The sequence below is a fragment of the Loxodonta africana genome, chromosome 14 (assembly GCF_030014295.1).
Source record: "Loxodonta africana isolate mLoxAfr1 chromosome 14, mLoxAfr1.hap2, whole genome shotgun sequence".
Taxonomy (NCBI): Eukaryota; Metazoa; Chordata; class Mammalia; order Proboscidea; family Elephantidae; genus Loxodonta; species Loxodonta africana.
The window spans coordinates 897,708-917,689 of record NC_087355.1 but is presented as its reverse complement, the minus strand read 5'-3'; the positions used below and the strand labels follow the sequence as shown (position 1 = coordinate 917,689).

Here is a 19,982-nt window from a genome sequence, read left to right as displayed (position 1 = left end):
CAGGCAATGTCAAGTATATAAAGTATATCCAATAATTTCTCTCATCTTTTGTGATTTCTGAACTCTATGGGCCAGGGACGTATACATGTGATCTGACACTGCCTGAACAGATGTTATCCAGTGCCTACCTGCACAAGGAAGAACACAATCCTATGGGGCCCTGGTAGTGCAGTGGTTAAGCCTTTCCCCTGCTAACCAAAATGCTGGCAGTTCTAATCCACCAGTCGCTCCTTGGAAACCCTACAGGGCAGTTCTACTCTGTTCTATAGGGTCACTATGAGTCCAAAGCAACTTGACAGCAATGGGTTTGGTTTTTTGGTTTGGGCAGATCCTGTCTCTCACTAGACCTCTGAGTCCCACATCAGCCTTGGCCCTGGGGTGGCAGGGGGAAGGGGTCCTGTCCCACTGCACTCACCTCAGGTAGGGAGAGTGCAGACACCACCGCTCCCACCGAGGTGGGAGTTGGATGCCCCAGGAGACCGCTGCCCCACTTGGCCAGGGCACCCTGCACGTCATGCTGGAGCCCTCAACTTGGGCTCTTACTGCCGTGGCAGCTGCCCCGTGGTCCTCACTGTGGAGATTGCGGAATGAAGCACAGTAAAGGCATTCAGGGGAGGAGCCTGAGGCTGGGGAGGCAGTGGAGCAGGGCCCGGCAGGGCAGGAAGAGTTTAAAGCCTTGGTGGGTAGGGGGAGGGCAGGGAAGGCAAGCAGGGAGGAAGGAAAAGAAGATAGATGGTGATGCACCTGGAGGTGCCGCTGCGGGGGCAGGCACGGCTCTTGGAGACCGCACAGCAACCATGCGGGGCCAGCAGTGGCAAAGCCAATGTTTTTGTGCAGTCCCACAGTGCAGCAGCAGTGACATAGGTGACCATGCTGCATCTCTCTTCTGTACATAATACGTTGTTCTCACAACACCCAAGTAACATAATGTCCTATTTTATAGAATGTGTCCTGGACATTAAGCAACGCATACTTGTGTGTATGATTTTTTTTTTGTTTTTTCTTGCCCTTCAATAAAAACTGAAGCTCTTCTATTTCCCTGTTTGATCTCCATTTCCTCTGGAGGCAGTTTTGGGAGAGAGCAATGGTAACACCACAGCTTTCGGGACACTGAGAGCTTATGGAACATTATGTCACCAACAACCTATTACCATTAGGTTTATTACTAAATAAAGCATTAAAATAAAACCCTGATGGGACCCCTTTCTATAACGCTGCCTACTATCTTTTGACTTTTGCAGCATCAGCTGCAATGTGGGGAAGCTGATGAATGGAGCTCACTAAGTTACCAGTGGCAGAAAAGTGCCAGGAGCCAAGATTTTTCAGGAGCAGGCAGGTTTGCTTCAACTTCTAGCACCACGTGTTAGAGTATTTTATTTTTTTCTGGCCAAAAAGAACATTTTGTTACCCTTCGGCCAAGTTTTTAAAAAACACTTTGTCTCCAAAACTGGACAAAATAGTCACTAAACTTCCCAGACATGATCACATAGTCTCCTCTCTCTTCCCACACTGAATGACATCAGATTCATCAGGCTAGCCTGGAGTATATTCTGTCTAAATTGTTCTACATGACTCCCTGCTTGTATTTACCTGGCACATGGCCTCTCAGCCCCTACCCGGTTTTCCTGAGTTGAACCACCCATTTCTATAGGAATTTTCTGGCCCTTAATTCTCGTCTCTACTTCTCCCAGCTCTTTTCCCTCACAGGTCCCCTGTCATCTGGGCCTTCTGGAAAACTCATTCCCTCTTGGTCAGACCATCCTGATACTTACTATTTCAAAAAAATAACTTTGTCAAATTTGTCAAATTTGCCAGATGGAAATATAAATTCACAATAGCTGCAATAAATTTCTGCCTTTTAGTTTGTTATTGATTTCTGGTCTGGGCAAAAATTATTAAATAACAGCTGTTTATATAATAAGAATGCACATATTTGCATAGTTTTCTTACACTTCTGTACCCTTTTTCTTTTTAACTGAGTTTGATTCATGTATTGCTGTCATAGACAGAATGGATACATTCTTTCCCATTATGGAAATGGAAAGACAGTTAATAAGTTTTAGTGTTTAGATTCTGGATTAGTCCTATGAATCAGTTCAAACCACCGGCCCGATATCATTTGAGAGATGGACCTGACATTCAGAAGGATTATGATGTCTGCCCACCTCTTCTCAGGTGATACCTTTTAGGCGTCCAACACCTGTCCACTGAGGCTCGCTAATTCTTACATTTGTAATTATCTGTTTATGCATCTCATTTCCAAGCCCAGCATATCATTGACTGACTTATTGATTAAAATACTGAAAATATTTATCTGGAAAGATCCCCAGTACTTTAAAAACAGTCTAGGTTTGTCTCAGTGATATTTCAGTTGTACTTGGGTTATCATTGGGTAGAATCCTGGTCAAAATGCTTTAGATGGGACCTTTTATATCCTGTTTCTACAAAACTAGCTATAAAATTAACTACACTTTGTGAATAGAATATTACAAAATGTAATAATGTATGCTTTAATCTTATCTGGAAACCACTTTAGAACTTCGCCTCATTTTCCTTAGTCTTGGACTTTGCCATGAGCTGGAATAACAGTGTTCAATTAATTCAGTCGTTCCCCAAACTATGGTTATGAGCCACACTGTCTGGTACAGGATGTACCGGGGAGAAGATGGTGAAGAAAACCCTGCCTTGACCTCAGGCCATTTACAAGCTTCATTTATCAAATTGTTGCATAAATAAATGTAAATTATAGCCATGGCCAGTGCTATAGAAATAAACACCACTGAGTAAAAAGACACTGACAGAGGGGCCTTTAGCTGAAATCTAACATAGGCATTTACCGGTTTAAGATGTAGGACAAGACATTCCAGGCAGAGGAAACAGTGTACAGAAAGTTCTGGAGCCATAGGATGATGAGGGGAAGTGGTATTTTCTAGGAACAAAAAGAAGACCCTCATTCCAGGGACACAGAGAGTGATGGGGAAGGTCCAGGAAGAAGCTGCCCATGGGGCAGAGGCCACTTTGCACGAGGTTTTATTAAGGATTTTGGTCTCTGTTCTAAGAGTGGTGGAAGACTGACTAGCTGTTTTAAGCAAAGCAAGTCAGATTATTTGATTCTCATCTGGAAAGCCTTAAATTCTGCCATTTAAGAGCTGAACTAAATCTATTAAGCTGGGCTGCTTTCACAGATTTCATCCAATAAACAAAAGTAATGTAATTTGAAGTCCCATTTTATTTTCTGAGTTTTATCTTAAGTGTTATTATCTAATTTATGAAGTCACCTTCTGAAATGAATTTAACCTTTAGGATTCTAAATGTGTGATTTACAAAAACATGTTTGGACTCAAACCATTTAAAATTCAGGAGGTATGTTATATATAAAAGAAAATTTGTGGCAAAGCAGAGGTTAGTTGTATCTGGTCATTAAAAGATAGTTTTAAGTCTAGTGTGTTGACTGAGGAATGGAAGTATTAACTATTTCCATCTGAAATTGTTATCCAACAGCCTTTTCTCTCCCTAAATCGACCCCAGGGATAGGTTTCCTACTGACCTGCTATTAAAAGTCTAAGTACTAGAAAATTTTTGGATTCTGTAGTGCAACAAGCCAAAAAAAAAACAGCAAAAGGTAATACCCTGATGACAGCTACACAGACAAGACTAACTTAGAGTGTAGTTTTCTGTCCCAAAATGTCCAGACTACATGGTCTATAGGACTTTATTTCATCTTTTATACTACCAAAAACTTGCCCAGGTAGTGATTCATTTTAATCAACTTTTTCTTCTAAGAAATGGAGATGCATTCTTAATTTTTTTTTTCCAATTTCCAAACATTTCTGGACACTCAAAGTGACCATTAGCACTTGATTTCATCATAAAAACAAAAAACCAAACTTCTTGCCATCAAATTGATCCTGACTCAGGGAGACACGTTTTCTTACCTCTGACGTAAAATCATTCTGCATTGTATTTTAAAGAATAAAACAACTTTAGGTCTGGAAAAGTCTTAGACTTTATTTATTCACTCATGGATAAATGTATTCAACACCACTTAAATACAAAAACATTATTTCATGTGCTGGGGTTAGCATATTTTTAAGCGGATAACATGCACTTTCTAGGTTTGTTTGCCTACTGCTCTCTCCTCCTGTGAGGTAGTTTTCATAAGTGCCAGTATCCCAATATATTTTTTTTACATGTTGTGAAAAATAAAATTAGTATAGTAAAAAAAAAAAAGTACATGTACGAAAATACCTCAGAGTGGGGGAGGGCCTGGTTGGTAAATGTAGAAGACATTATTTGTGTAAAAATACAGTACAGCAAGGCACGAAATAGTCCTCCCAAAAAATTCAGTGCCCTCATTCTAGTTTAGGATGGGGGAAGAATAAAAACATTAAACAATAGTTGTAATAAATGAACAAATATTATACTCTTTTAGAAGCTGATAATTATAATGGGAAAAGAATAGAGCAGAATTTAGGAGATTGGCAATTTGGAGTCCTATTAAGGGTTTCAAATGGGTTTGACCTAATCTTATTTACTACTTTAATTTTACTCATAAATCTTGATAGATTATGGTAATAGCTTCCCTTTATTTAGTGTTTGTTGCATGCTAAATAAGCATTTTCTATCCATTTTTTCCCTTATTCATTTTTTTCCACACTCTCAGTTTAAATGAATAATTTCTTTAATACAGAGCAGCACAAAGCTGGTTGCTATGAGGAGGAGGTTAAAGATGTCCCAAATGTCCAACTTTTCCAAGCTGCCGTACTACTCCATCGTCTCTAACATCAACTACTCCTTCTACCCTCAGTGCTCTCTCTCCTGTTTTCAGGTTCCCTAATTTGCTGCAGCATCTCAAAGAACTCACAAACTGTATTAAGGAAATGGCTCACTTGGTTGTGGAAGCTGGCAAATCCCAAATTCATGGGTCAGGCATGGGCTTCTCCCAACCCACATGGCTGCCGGGGCTGACGAACCCAAACCAGCAGTTCAGACCACAGGCTGCTAGCTCACAAGGCTGTGGAAGCTGGCAAATCAGGTCAGACGATAGGTTGCCAGCCTAAGGAGCTGTGGAGGCCTGCGAATCCCAGAATCAGCAGGTTAGACAGCAGGCCCCTGGGGAGGTCAACTGATCACGAACCAGAAGGGAGATCCAGATGCAGAGAGAGCCTCACCAGGACGCACACATATATCTTAGATTCAGGCCACACACCAGAGGGTGCAACTTTAGTAAGGGTGAAACTTGAGTCATGCCTTCCTGCAAGGCTGTGACCCAAGACACACCTTATACCTCTCCTGCATCATTAGCACGTGGAGGTCAGAATCCACAACACATAAAATGCAGGACGACTATACAATATTGGAAATCATGGCCTAGCCTGGTTTAAACATAACCACACCCATCACAAGTTCCATATACCTTATTTGCATAGTCCCACTCCCATCATTGTGTGTGTCACAAAGACTATGACTAGAAGGGCCATATTAAGTAGTTCATTGCACTGCACAGTCACAGATCATGATCACCTTTTATCCATGAAAGTCCCTCATGGACAGAATCAATGCTTGTCTGGGGACATACAGACTAAAGGTAGGGTCAGAATTAGAAGGCATTTCAGCCTATGTTGGAGACTTTCTTTACAGAGTTTGTGAAGGATAGGTACTTGGGTATTGGGTTGATGGGAGATAATGAGAAAAAGAGGTATGAGCAGTGGGTTGGAATTTCAGTCTGGGAGAAGTTTTTGACATTTAATTTACCGTGTTTCTTCTTATAATACAGAAGTAGAAAAAACTCTAATTGCTAAGAAAAAGTGGAATATCACTACTTTTCTCAATATTGCTTACCTTTTATTTGTGTTTACTGGACACAATATTAAATATTGGTATTAACAGGCAAAATGTCTTTTTCAAAATAACTTTTGTCCTGTGGGGAATGAAAGTTTAGGAGGTTTACTTATTCTGGAAATAGAGAAAACTCAATGGAATCTAAATCGTCTTTTCAACCCTCCTTTAATACTGTTTCTTTTCTATATAACATCTTATTCTTTCATGTACTTAATCTATTTTTCAAATACTGTTTTCAAAATTTTTTCTCTGTAATATAGAAAAATGATTTATATACAGTTATTTCAAGAATTTGATTCCCCTCTACCTGTTTAGTTCACTTAATTTTCTTTCTTTATTTCTCATTTGATCCATGAGACCAAAGCACTTCTGCGGTATTCTAGCCAGTTTGTTTTATTCTGATAATTGCTTAGGATGTGCTAACACACAAAGAGGAATCTAATACCAGTCAAGGAAGTGCAGATGAGTCCCTTACCCATGATGCCCACATTCTGACTGTGCTCACTCATTTGTGCAAGTCCAGACCTCCTCTGGTCACTTCATATCCTAAGGGATCCTCCTTGCATCTTTGCATGTTCTAGGCTTATCAGAATAGAGTAAATTAGCCAGATAATGTAAACGCATAATCATAACTTTGTATTTTCAGTAACAATTTCTAGAATGTATAGCATTGCTAAACATTGAAGAGAAAGCCATTTTAAAGTCATTACCTATTTTTTTTTTTGAATGAAAAATTTTAAAGTCTACTGTTATTAATTATTGGATGTCACATTGAAATTCTAGACAGGGAGATAAATTTCAAGAAAACGCTATCTTCTTAGTGTAGAAATTCCACAGGTGTATTTAAATTCTGGTTAGTGTTTAGTTAACATGCTGTTCATAATCTGTAGAGTTTCTTGGCTAAAAACTACATATTTTTTATTAAAAAAATACAATGTGCACTTTTTTTTTTTAATCTTTCCAGGGGGGAGCAGAACATAACATTCCTGTTGTCGTTTCAAAAATCTCCAAGGAGCAAAGAGGTAAAGAACTTGGGGAGATATATAGTAGCCCTATTTCATAAACCAGACTTCTTGAAGAATTAGATGATTCTTAAGAAGCATAAACTAGTGTGTAATAGGCTTGCTTCAGTCCCACATGGCTGGGCAGTATAAGTGTCCTAGTGTGACTCTATGGGTCTGTGCTCTTCATCACTCCATGGGAGAGCTTCTCTCTGAGAGCAAAGCAAGGATAAAACAGAAGCTTGTGGCCTTGTATGAACTAAGGGCTCGGTAACCCTCCCCACTTGTGCCCTTAAACCAACAAACAATGAAACTAACGATACAAGTCATCTGCAGTTAGTGACAGTCATAAATGTTCCTTTTTAGTTCTCACCTGCAGTTTAACTCAGACCTACATATGAAATTTGACCTAGGAAAAGCAATGAGGACACAAACCAACTGTTCCGTAGATTGAAATCAGCAAACCAGTCCAATGATTACTACTTAACTTGGAGCTGAATCCACAGCTGATGGTTTGAATGTCTAGGTATCAAACTTCTGTAGAGGCCTTCTCAGACTTACAAAGGCCTCAGGTCATTTGCAAGAGGGACCAAATTTTTAGCAGCTGCAAGTTCTAAAATGGTAGAATTAAAGGGAAAGATCTGTGCATGAGTGTCAAAGTTTGAAGTGGGCTATGTCATATGATTGTTTTTTAATTTCCATTCCTGGTGAAACTTTTAGCATGCTAACCATATAAAAATATTCAAATTTTCATTTCTTTTATATGTTTTGCCTTTATTTGATTAGAAAATGTAATCGTGTGAAAAATAATAACTGATGCATAATCATTTGCTCTTTTTCATTCATAGCGGAACTTTCAGGATTACTTTTTATTGGGGATGCAATTCTACAGGTATGCATTTATCATTATTTTCTATGTGCGGCCAAGTGTAAACTCCATTTACAATATACCATGTGATGTTATGCTTTCCTTTGCGTTGCAGATAAATGGCATTAATGTGAGAAAATGCAGGCATGAAGAAGTGGTGAGTTTCCTTGACTTTTTCCTAATGCTGTAATTTTTCTCATGTGGAAACCAGGGTGTATTGCATTCCTGAATAATTGTTGATTTTATTCATGAGGAAGATATAACATTAGTCTAGTGTTATAGCTATCATAGATAGCTATAACATAGATAGCTATCACTGTCTTACTCTCAAATGATCTGCTCATTGACTTCTTATTAGAAACAAATCAGTGGTTAAATTTGCTATGTTTTTCCAGTTTTCTGTTAATTACTACCAACTACTGTCATAAGTGTGTCTCTAGGTGCAACGGATCTCTAAATCTTTGCAAGCATTTCGAAGCTTCTACACAGTATAATTTATGTCTGTATGATCTCATACAGTAGCAGGGACGAATGCCAGAGCATATCAAGACTGTGTGCAGTGCGCATGTGTTTGTGTGTGTCAGAGAGGTATAGACAGACAGAGACAGGCAGAGGGCAGTTTAGAGGAGCTTAATCTTGAGACAGAGTGGCTTAGCACTAGGCAGAGTGATCATCAGATTTTACCAGGGTGTTTCTTGTTTTTTGGATGTTTGCAAAAATGCAGATTCTGAGGCCTGACCTCAGATATTCCAATTCAGTGAGTTTGAGTGGGCCCAGGAATCTGGATTTCAGCAACCAGCCCAGTGGTGCCATTGCAGATGGCCTCACAACCATACTAAGAGAAACCGAAGGCTCGTGAGTTTCTCTTGGGAGTGGTAAAATGACGTAAACAACTACACTGAAAGGAATGAGGCAGTGTTAGGTAAAAACATCTACCAGCATTGATTGAATACCATTCGTGGAACCCTTACTGAATTTCAGCCCCACAGGAAGGAATAGAAGAGAAATTATGTTTAACAGTTTATAGTCAAGGAAACCAAATGAAAAACTCTGTAAGGCTTCTGCTTCCCAAGGCTCTAATTAAATTATTTGTTTTCTGTGTATACTGCCCCTCAGCAGCCTCTGTGAACTGTTATTTGGAGAAAACCCTGACATACTTACATGGGATTATTATGCAATTTCAAACCTCAGTGAGGCAGCCTCCAGCATCTGTGAGAAGCCCCATTTTTACAAGTAGTGATGTTAAAGAGGATTCTCCATTACAAGCACATAGAATAACTAACCAAGCTTTGTTAATATTCCACTGGAAACCGTGGTGGAGTAGCGGTGAAGACCTAGGGCTGCTAACCAAGAGGCCGGCAGTTCAAATCCACCGGGTGCTCCTTGGAAACCTTTTGGGCAATTCTATAGGGTCGCTATGAGTCGGAATCAACTGGATGGTGACGGGCTTGTTTTTTTGTTTTTTGTGTTTTTTTTGGTCTTTTTCTTCTCAGAATCTCATTTGAGATCATCATATGGATACTCTGTGTAACATATAACTATTTCTAGTTTTCTATAAACATGCAGAGAAAGGTAGTATTTTAGAATAGATTTTTAAACAAATGGGAGAGAATAGCACCCTTAGAGCACGCTGCTGTGAAGTTTCTTATGTAAATTTTAAATATAGCCATGTAAGCAAAGATACTTTTAATTTTAATCTTTTTTCAAAAGTACAGAGTGATCTGAAACTCATTATCCAGGGAGTATATAAAAAAGTGCAATCTCTTTTACAGCCACATGCTGTCAGATGGAATTTTGTTTGCAGTTTGCTCTTCAGAAGCCAGCAGCATGCTTCCACACACTGTGATGGCGCTTTGATGAAAAAGATTCCTGTGGCAGAAGAACTAGAACAATGCACCAGTAATGCCACTTCTTATGGTGCTCATTCTGTTTCGAAGAAAAGGAATTTGGAATCGTATTGAAAATTACATATGGCCCTTCACCACAAGATTTGATTTTTTGAAAGGCTTAACTTTACCAGCTTTGAACTATAGATAGTAATATTATTTAGTTTGAATCTTTCACTTTCCAAAAGTGGTTAGGTGCTTTTCTCCTCACTGCTTATTATTACCTAAAAAATATACTTATACCTCAATAGGACTGAGCTATTAATTAAATATTTAAGAATAGGCTTACCCGGGCGGAAAAGGCAAAACAAGATTGGAGGATGCAAATAATTTTGAAGTAACATGCTGATACACCACGTTCTTGATTCCAAGTCAATGATTAATATGGACTTCCATGTTAAAAAAACCACTTGGACAGGTGTAACAACATGGTATTTGTGCATGTAACTTTTTTTTAATGAGCTACTGTATTCAATGACATTGTTAGAAATTCTGCATTCTGCCTCCAGTCAACTTCCCTCAGAGAATAGATGGGATAGATGATACCAGATGTTTGCTTCTAAAAGAACATTTCTGATTTCAGTTTTGAGATGTATCTGTCTGAACAAAAAGGTTCACTGCTTTTTATTTTTATTATCTCATTGATAGAAAAGATTTTATAACTTGAACTGCAAATAACAATTACCCTAATTATGAGTTCATAATTTTGAACCAAACTCTAAAATATCTTTACAATTTTAATTGTAAAGAATTAATTATTCAGCATTAGTAGGTAAATTGTGTGAATTAAAATGGCATATTCATACAATTAAAATAAGATATCTTCATTTTGATAAAAATAAAGCAAAATGATGATTAATGGCATTTTGGTTTGTTGTGATACATCCTTGACTTATTTAAAAATTTCCATTAGAATAAAAATAACATTCTTATCTTAGACTAATCAGAAAAAAAAAAACAGATATTCCAAGGGCTATACCATAACATCTAAAATAAGGCATTGATTTATGTATTCAAAAAGCCTAGTAGGTCTTATGAGTCACAAAGGAACATATTTAGGATGTGATTTTGGCAAACAAAGATTTTAGATCCTGTCAAAAAATTCTAAATGTCATTCAGTTACAAATTGTGTTTTACCTAACTGCTAAAAATTATACTGTTCAGAATTTGGAAATAGGTTTTCGATCTCTTATAGGTTGGTACTTTCCTTAAGAATTCTAACTATAATATATTCTTTTTATTTTTTCAAAAACTACCTCTAAAGAAAGTAATATATGAAATAATTTAACTTTTATGCTTCCTACTGGTTTGAGAAATGTTAAGTGCAAAGACAAAAAGTTCAGAAATATTATTTTTGCTATCTCTGATTTTGAAAAGAAATAGTGTATCCAGAGCTTGCCTTATTTACATACTTAGCTTTCCATGAATGCTTTTAGGCGCCCCTTCTCTTCTGGACCATGTATCTGTCCCTTGCTGAGGTAATGATGCAGGTAGCACAGAAGACACTTTAAAAAATGCTTTTTTTTTTCCTCCTGGATGCGAATTCTTATCAAGTCCTTGCTTGTTCTCTTACGTTTTGAGCTAGGCTGGGCAACTTAGATACTTCAAAGACCCTATTTTGTAACTTTCCAATTTTCCATCTAGAGGGGTAGAAATAAAGGATTCAAGAGCAGCAGGCATAATAGACCGTGTCTTACTGGGAGCAGAGGGACATTCCTGAGACAGACATGAGCATGTCTGCAATTCCCTCATACCTTCCACCAGAGCCTCTGCTCAGTCACTTTCCAGCCAAGAGGCCAGAATGGGGAGAGGAACTGTGTGTTACACATAATATTCACATACCTGATTTATTTTCAAAATCATAATATTAACCAAACTGAAAGGCAAGTAAAACAATGTGTATGAGAATGGAAGCTTGAGGATCTCAGTTTAAGTTTTTATCAGAGCAATGTGTGTTTGTAAAGGCCCTAAATCTCTCTGGACCTTGTTTTACTTAACTGAAAAATGTTGGTATGGTAGTTCTACTTCTAGCTTTTTAAGGAAACACCAAATCGATTTCCAAAGTGGTTGTACCATTTGACATTCCCACCAGCAGTGTACAAGTGTTCCAGTCTCTCCACAACCTCTCCAACATTTATTATTTTGTGTTTTTTGGGTTAATGCCAGACTTGTTGGAGTGAGATGGAATCTCATTGTAGATATGATTTGCATTTCTCTAATGGCTAATGATTGTGAACATTTCCTCACTTATCTGTTAGCTACCTGAATGTGTTCTTTAGTGAAGTGTCTATTCATATCTTTTGGCCATTTTTTAATTGGGTTATTTGTCTTTTTGTAGTTGAGTTTTTGCAGTATCATGTAGATTTTACAGATCAGGCGCTGTTTGGAAATGTCATAACTAAAATCTTTTTCCCAGTCTGTAGGTAATCTTTTTACTGTTTTGGTGAAGTCTTTGGATGAGCATAGATGTTTGATTTTTGGGAGCTCCCAGTTATCTAGTTTTTCTTCTGCATTGTTGATAATGTTTTGTATACTCTTTATGTCATTTATTAGGGCTCCTAACATCCCTATTTTATATTCCATAATCTTTATCATTTTAGATTTTGAGTTCATTTTTGTGCATGGTGTATATCCACTTATGCCAGCACTATTTGTTAAAAAGACTATCTTTTCCCATTTAACTGTTTTGGGGCCTTTGTCAAATATCAATGGCTCATATGTGGATGGATTTATGTCTGGATTCTCAATTCTGTTCCATTGGTCCATGTATCTGTTGTTTTACCAGTACCAGGATGCTTTAACTACTGTGGCGGTATAATAAGTTCTAAAAGCACATAGAGTGAGGCCTCCCACCTTGTTCTTCTTTTTCAGTAATGCTTTACTTATCCAGGGCCTCTTTCCCTTCCATATGAAGTTGTCGATTTGTTTCTCCATCTCATTAAAGAAAGTTATTGGAATTTGGATCAGAATTTCTTTGTATATGTAGATGGCTTTTCGTAGACCAAAAAAAAACCAAACCCAGTGCCGTCGAGTCAATTCTGACTTATAGCAACCCTATAGGACACAGTAGGACCGCCCCATAGAGTTTCCAAGAAGCACCTGGTGGATTCGAACTGCCAACCCTTTGGTTCACAGCCATAGCATTTAACCATTATGCAACCAGGCTTTTGGTAGAATAGACATTTTTACAATGTTAAGCCGTCCTATCCATGAGCAAGGTATGTTTTTCCACTTATGTAGGTCTCTTGGTTTCTTGCAGAAGTGTACTGTAGTTTTCTTTGTATAAGATTTTACATCTCTGGTAAGATTTATTCCTAAGTATTTTATCTTCTTGGAGGCTACTGTAAATAGAATTGATTTGATGATTTCCTCTTCGATGTACTTTTTGTTGGTGTAGAGGAATCCGACTGATTTCTGTATGTTTTTCTTGCATCCTGATAGTCTGCTGAACTCTTCTATTAGTTTTCTTGAGGATTCCTTACAGTTTTCTGTGTATAAGATCAAGTCATCTGCAAGTAGAGATACTTTTACTTCTTTCTTGCCAATCTGGATGCCCGTACTTCTTTATCTAGGCTAATTGTTCTGGCTAGGACTTCCAGCACAATGTTAATAAGAGTGATTAAAAAGGGCATCCGTCTCTGGTTCCTGATCTCAAGGGAAATGCTTTCAGACTCTCTCCATTTAGGATGATGTTGGCTTTTGTTTTTGTATACATGCCCTTTATTATGTTGAGGAATTTTCCTTCTATTCCTATTTTGCTGAGTTTTTATCATGAATGGTTGTTGAACTTTGTCAAATGCCTTTTCTGCATCAATTGATAAAATCATGTGATTCATGTCTTTTGTTTTATTTATATGATGGATTCCATTAATTGTTTTCCTAATATTGGACCATCCCTGCATACCTGGTATGAAAACCCACTTGGTCATAATGAATCATTTTTTTTGATATGTTGTTGAATTCTGTTGGCTAGAATTTTGTTGAGGATTTTTGCATCTACGTTCATGAGGGATATAGGTCTGTAATTTTCTTTTCTTGTGATGTCTTTACGTGGTTTTGGTATCAGGGATATGGTGGCTTCATAGAATGAGTTTGGTAGTATTCCACCCTTTTCTATGCTCTGAGATACTTTTAGTAGTAGTGGTGTTAACTCTTCTCGGAAAGTTTGGTAGAACTCTGCAGCGAAGCCATCCTGGCCAGCGTTTTTTGTTGTTTTTGGCAGTTTTTTGATTACCTTTTCAATCTCTTCTTTTGTTATGGGTCTATTTAGTTGTTCTACCTCTGTTTGTGTTAGTTTCGGTATGTAGTGTGTTTCTATGAATTCATCTATTTCTTCTGGTTTTTTCAAATTTATTAGAGTACAATTTTTCATAGTTGTACTGTGATTTCATAGTAATTTGATATGGTTCTTTTAATTTCACTTGGGTCTAAAAAAACAAAATTTTTTTTGTTTTTTTTTCTGTTGCAATATCATCCATCTCATTTTTTATTCAGGTTATTTACTTCTCCTGTTTTTCTTTTGACAGTTTGGCCAGTGGTTTATCAATTTTATTGATTTTTTCAAAGAACCAGCTTTTGGTCTTGTTAATTCTTTCAATTTTTTTTTTTCTGTTTTCTATTTCGTTTAAGTCTGCTCTAATTTTTATTATTTACTTTCTTCTGTTGCCTGAGGGTTTCTTTTGTTGCTGTCTTTCTATTTGTTCAAGTTGTAGGGATAATCCCTTAATTTTCGCCCTTTATTCTTTTTGTATGTGTGAATTTATTGATATAAATTGACCTCTGAGCACTGCTCTCGCTGTGTCCCAAAGGTTCTGATACGAAGTGTTTTCCCTCGCATTGGATTCTATGAATTTCTTTATTCCATCCTTAATGTCTTCTATAAGCCAGCCTTTTTTGAGCAGCGTATTGTTCAGTTTCCAAGTGTTTCATTTCTTTTCCCTACTTTTTCTATTATTGATTTCTACTTTTATGGCCTTATGGTCAGAGAAGATGCTTTGTAATATTTCAATGTTTTGGATTCTGCTAAGGCTTGCTTCATGACCTAATATGTGGTCTATTCTAGAGAATGTTCCATGTCCGCTACAAAAGAAAGTATTCTTGGCTGCTGTTGGTGGAGTGTTCTGTATATTTCTATTAGGTCATGTTGGTTGTTTGTGGCATTTAGATCTTTTGTGTCTTTTTTTGAGCTTTTTTCAGGATGTCCTGTCCTTCACTGAAAGGGGTATGTCGAAGTCTCCTCCTGTTATTGTGGAGCTGTCTATCTCCCTTTTCAATGCTGATGGAGTTTATGTATTTTGCAGCCCTGTCATTGGGAGCAGAAATATTTAATATGGTTATATCCTCCTGGTATAGTGTCTCTTTTCATTATGTTGTGTCCTTCCTTATCCTTTATGATGGATTTAACTTTAAAGTCTGGTTTGTCAGAAATTACTATTGCCACTCCTGGTCTTTTTTGATCGTTGTTTGCTTGATACATTTTTTCCATCCTTTGAGGTTTAGTTTGTTTTTGTCTCTAAGTCTAAGGTGTGTCTCTTGTAGGCAGCATATAGACGAATCATGTTTATTAATCCATTCCGCCACTCTCTGTCTCTTTATTGGTGCATTTAGTCCATTTACATTCAGGGTAATTATGGATAGGTATGAATTTAGTGCTGTCATTTGGATGTCTTTTTCTGTGTGTTGTTGACAGTTTCTTTTTCCCACTTAATTTTTTGTTCTAAGTAAGTTATCTTTATATATTGTCCCTTTCTCATATTCATTCTTGTTGATTTTGTTTTTGCTGAGTCTCTTTTTATTTCTTGTATTTTATTTTTATGTGTAGGATAGTTTGTCTCATTTGTGGTTACCTTGTTATTTACTCCTGTTTTTCTAAATTAAAATCTAATTTTATTTCTTTGTATCGCCTTGTCTTCCTCTCCATATGAAAGATCTATGACTACATTTCTTAGTCCCTCTTTATTATTTTAACATTGTCTTCTTTTACATAATATCATCGCTGTTTCCCTGTTTTGAGCATTTCTTTATCTTGACTTATTTTTGTGATTTCCCTGTCTGTGTTGACCTCTGATTGCTCTGCCCTGTGTTCTAGTCTTGGGTTGATACCTGATATTATTGATTTTCTAACCAAAGAACTCCCTTTAGTATTTCTTATAGGTTTGGTTTGGTTTTTATGAATTCCCTGAACTTCTCTTTATCTGGAAATGGCCTAATTTCACCTTCATATTTGAAAGACAGTTTGCTGGATGTGATTCTTGGCTGGCAATTTTTTTCCTTCAGTTTTTTATATAAGTCATCCCATTGCCTTCTTGCCTGCATAGTTTCTGCGGAGTAGTCCGAGCTTATTCTTATTGACTCTGCTTTGTAGGTGACTTTTCATTTATCCCTAGGTGCTCTTAAAATTCTCTCTTTGTCTTTGGTTTTGGCAAGTTTGATTATAATATGCCTTGGTGAATTTCTTTTAAAATCTACCTTATGTGGAGTTCGATGAGCATCTTGGGTAGATATCTTCTCATCTTTCATGATATCAGGGATGTTTTCTGCCAATAAATCTTCAACAATTCTCTCTGTATTATCTGTTTTCCCTCCCTGTTCTGGTACTCCCATCACTCATAGGTAATTTCTCTTGATAGAGTCCCACATGATTCTTAAGTTTTTTTCATTTTTTGAAATTCTTTATCTGATTTTTCTTCAAATATATTGGTGGCAAGCACTTTATCTTCAAGTTCACAAATTCTGCCTTCCACTTTCTCAGTTCTGCTCCCCTGACTTTCTCTTGAGTTGCCTAATTCTGTAATTTTATTGTTAATCTTCTGAATATCTGATTGCTGTCTGTCTATGGATTTTTCCAGCTTATTAAATTTTTCATTATGTTCCTGGAAAAGCATTTTAATTTCTTCCACTGCTTTATCTGTGTGTTCCATGGCTTGGTCTGCATATTGCCTGATTGCTTTCCTGATGTATTGAAGGGTTCTGTATATTAATCTTTTGTATTCTGCCTGCAGTAATTCCAGATAGGCACTTTCATCTGGAAGATCTCTTGATTGTTTTGAGAGCTTGTTGAGGTCTCTTTCTTTATGTGACTTGATATTGACTGTTGTCTCCAAGTCATCTATAAGTTATTGTATTAGTTTACTTTATGTTTGCTTACTGTGCCTTAGCTTCTTGCTTTGTTTTGTTATGATATGCCAAAATGGGTTGTTTGAGTGAGCTAGCTTGATTATTTTTGGCTCTGGAGCTCTGACGTCCTGTCCCCAGATGTCTAGACCTGTTGTCAAGTATATCAGTCTAGGAGTCCATTCAGTTTTGTAATATGAATTCAGCTCAGGTGCCCAGGTAGCTTATCATCAAGTGTGTGGTACAGGCTCTTTCCTATAGTGTTAGAGGGGCAGGGGTGATTGGTGTAGATACTGGTATCTGGTTGCAGCAGTGTGTCACACTACGTACAAGGAAGGGGGCTGAGAATCGCCCCCCAAGTGTCTCTGAGGAAAGAGTTTCCCTGTTCCCTAGAGCATATAAGTGGGTGGGTTCTGCAGACAGACCATGGGCACCCAGTGTTTTTGGTTGTAAGGACTGGGATGTACCAGTTATTCTTGGACCCCTGTTGTTGTTGGCTGGGTGACCTTAGTGGAGCTACCAGTCCTTAGGCCCCTGATGTGGGTAGGTGAGGACCCTGTTTAATAGGCAAAGCGTCGTCAAGCATCAAACACCCACCTCTCCACCACACAGCTGAAACAGCTGTAGTCTGCCAACAAGGGCTTATTCTCCTGAAATAGGCCCACCCCGGTCCATGCAGTGGGGAAAGGTACTCAAAGTACACAGACCGTTTATGCCTGGACTGGAGCTGGTTCTTTCCTGAGCTGGCAAATTAACTTCTCCCCCAGTTGCAAATTTAATTCTTTTCCAGGGCCTGGAGGATGGCTCTAGGTGCTCAACAGGGCCAATCTCAGACCCAGGAAAATCAACAGTCACTGAAGCCTTCTTGGGGGCGAGGGGCAAGGGGCATGTGAAATATACACAAGTGCTTGGCTTTTGCCAAGAGAATCATTCTTCCCTGTTTCCAGAGGTGTGAGTAGGCTATGTGGCTGGGTGCTTCTCCCTGAGGAAACGGCAGCCGAACGCTAGTACCAGCCTGCCCCGGCTGCTCCCGGGAATGGTGCCTGAGGGCTCCTGGCAATTCAGGTCCAATTACTCCTCTCTGCTTCAAAACTATCTCTTCCTCCCCCGCCCCTCTGTTTGTTTTGTAAGCTTGCCTTTGATGTTCAGGGCTTCTAGCTTGTCATAAATACACTCATTTCGCTTATTTTTTCAGGCCTTTGTTGTAAGAGGGCTCGCCAGAAGCATCTGTCTATTCCGCCGTCTTGGCCCTGCCTCCCTACGTTGTCTTCTTGAGCTGTCCTTTGAGATCTTCTATTCAACTCTTTTCCTTCATCATTTCTTTTGTTTGCTTTGGCTACTCAACATTCAAGAGCAACTTTCAGAGTGTCTTCCAGCATCCATTTCAGTCTTTTCTGCCTTTTTAGTGAACTTTTGCTTTATTAATGTATGGTGGCCTTGATGTCATTCCCCAACTGGTCTGGTCTTCGGTCATTAGTGTCCAATGAATCAAATCTTTTCTTGAAGTGGTATCAAACTGACACAGGTGATATCTATATATGTATTTGGACATATGTATATATATAAATTTTATATATATTCATATATATGTATTCATGTATACATATGAAAAATCAAATCAAACCCATTGCCGTTGAGTTGATTCTGACTCATAGCGACCCTATAGGACAGAGTAGAACTGCTGCATATAGTTTTGAAGGAGCAGTGGATTCCAGCTGCCAACCTTTTGGTTAGAAGCTGTGGCACTTAACCACTATGCCATAAGAGTTTATATATACGTGTGTATTATATATATATATATATATACACACATATATATATATATACATATATATATACATACACACACACACAGTGAAATCTGTGAGAGTCAGAACTTGACAGGACTGCCTTGTTTTTCCAGGTCTTGCAAGTTTTCTGCCTTTACAGGGTGCAGTCTTACCACTTTTCTATCAGTCTTTATTAGTGAAAAATATTTGAGTTTTCTGTATCTGACAGATTTCTACCTTATACAGCTTATATAGGTTCTGGCTTTCACAGATTTTAGTATACATATAAATAAATATATAAGTATGTGTACGTATATATAAATATGTATACATATGTATACACACACAGATACACATGTAAATGTGTGTGTATCAACTCTGGTTATACTACAATTTTGTCTCAATATAATTACATGTTACTTTATTTCTAATACAAATTGCCTTGGTAATTGAGTCTGAGGCTGGCCAAAATAAAGAGATTATTGAATGCTTCCAAGTTGATGATTTTGAAATTTTAAGTAGGAAGGATAATCATTGCTTCATTCATTATAGGATCTTTCATATACGATCTTTCATATAGATCTTCATTTTGCGAAGATGGAATAAATCATATGTGTTTTTGGAATGTAAATTCATTGAATTTCTTTTTCTTGGATATATGTTATTATTTCTTTTCAGTTTTTCCTGAGGACCAATTAGAAATAATTTTTTTTTAATAATAGATTCCTTAATGACATGAGCAAATATTTAAAATATGTAGTTGAGTTTTAAGAAGTAGCTTTCCTGACATCATACATATTCTAGTTGAGTGAAGTCAATTCAATTCTGACTCATAGCAACCCTATGTACAATGGAATGAAATACTGCCCAGTCCTATGCCATCCTCACAGTCATTGCTATGTTTGAGCTGATTATTGCAGCCACCTCCTGATACATTCAAAGCACGTGAGATAAAGTCTCACCAGGCTCCCTTCTAAGGAACATTCTGGCTGTACTTCTTCCAACACAGCTTTGTTCATTCTTCTGGCAGACCATGTATATGCAATATTCTCCGCCAACACCATATTCAAAGGCATCAATTCTTCTTCAGTCTTCCTTATTCATTTCCACTTTTGCGTGCATATGAGGAGATTGAAAATACCATGGGTTGGGTCAGGTGTACCTTAGTCCTTAAAGTGGCATCTTTGCTTTTTAAGATTTTAAGGAGATCTTTTTTAGCTGATTTGTCCAATGCAATACATTGTTGGATTTACTGACTGCTGCTTGCATGGGCATTGATTGTGGATCCCCCACTTGTCTGTCTATTTGTTCTAGTATGGTGGCTTGTATGTTACTGTGATGGTGGAAACTATGCCACCAATATTTCAAGTAACGGCAGGGCCACCTATTGTGGACAGGTTTCAATGGATCTTCCAGACTACGACAGACTAGGAAGAAGGAGCTGATGATCTACTTCTGAGCAAAATGGCCAGTGGAAATGTTTTGTAAATCTAGAACTACTCTA

At 37.8% G+C, this 19,982-nt stretch overlaps 1 protein-coding gene across 2 annotated transcripts in view; it reads left to right on the top strand.

Annotated features, from left to right (window-relative positions):
• Positions 1 to 19,982, top strand: part of SNTG1 (syntrophin gamma 1) — a 564,878-nt gene that overhangs the window by 132,523 nt on the left and 412,373 nt on the right. For both annotated transcript variants that reach the window (XM_023540209.1, XM_003421078.3), the window contains exons 4-6: positions 6,806 to 6,863; positions 7,691 to 7,734; positions 7,826 to 7,867. In XM_023540209.1, coding sequence (XP_023395977.1) covers positions 6,806 to 6,863; positions 7,691 to 7,734; positions 7,826 to 7,867 — 144 coding nt within the window. The remainder of the gene's footprint in view (positions 1 to 6,805; positions 6,864 to 7,690; positions 7,735 to 7,825; positions 7,868 to 19,982) is intronic.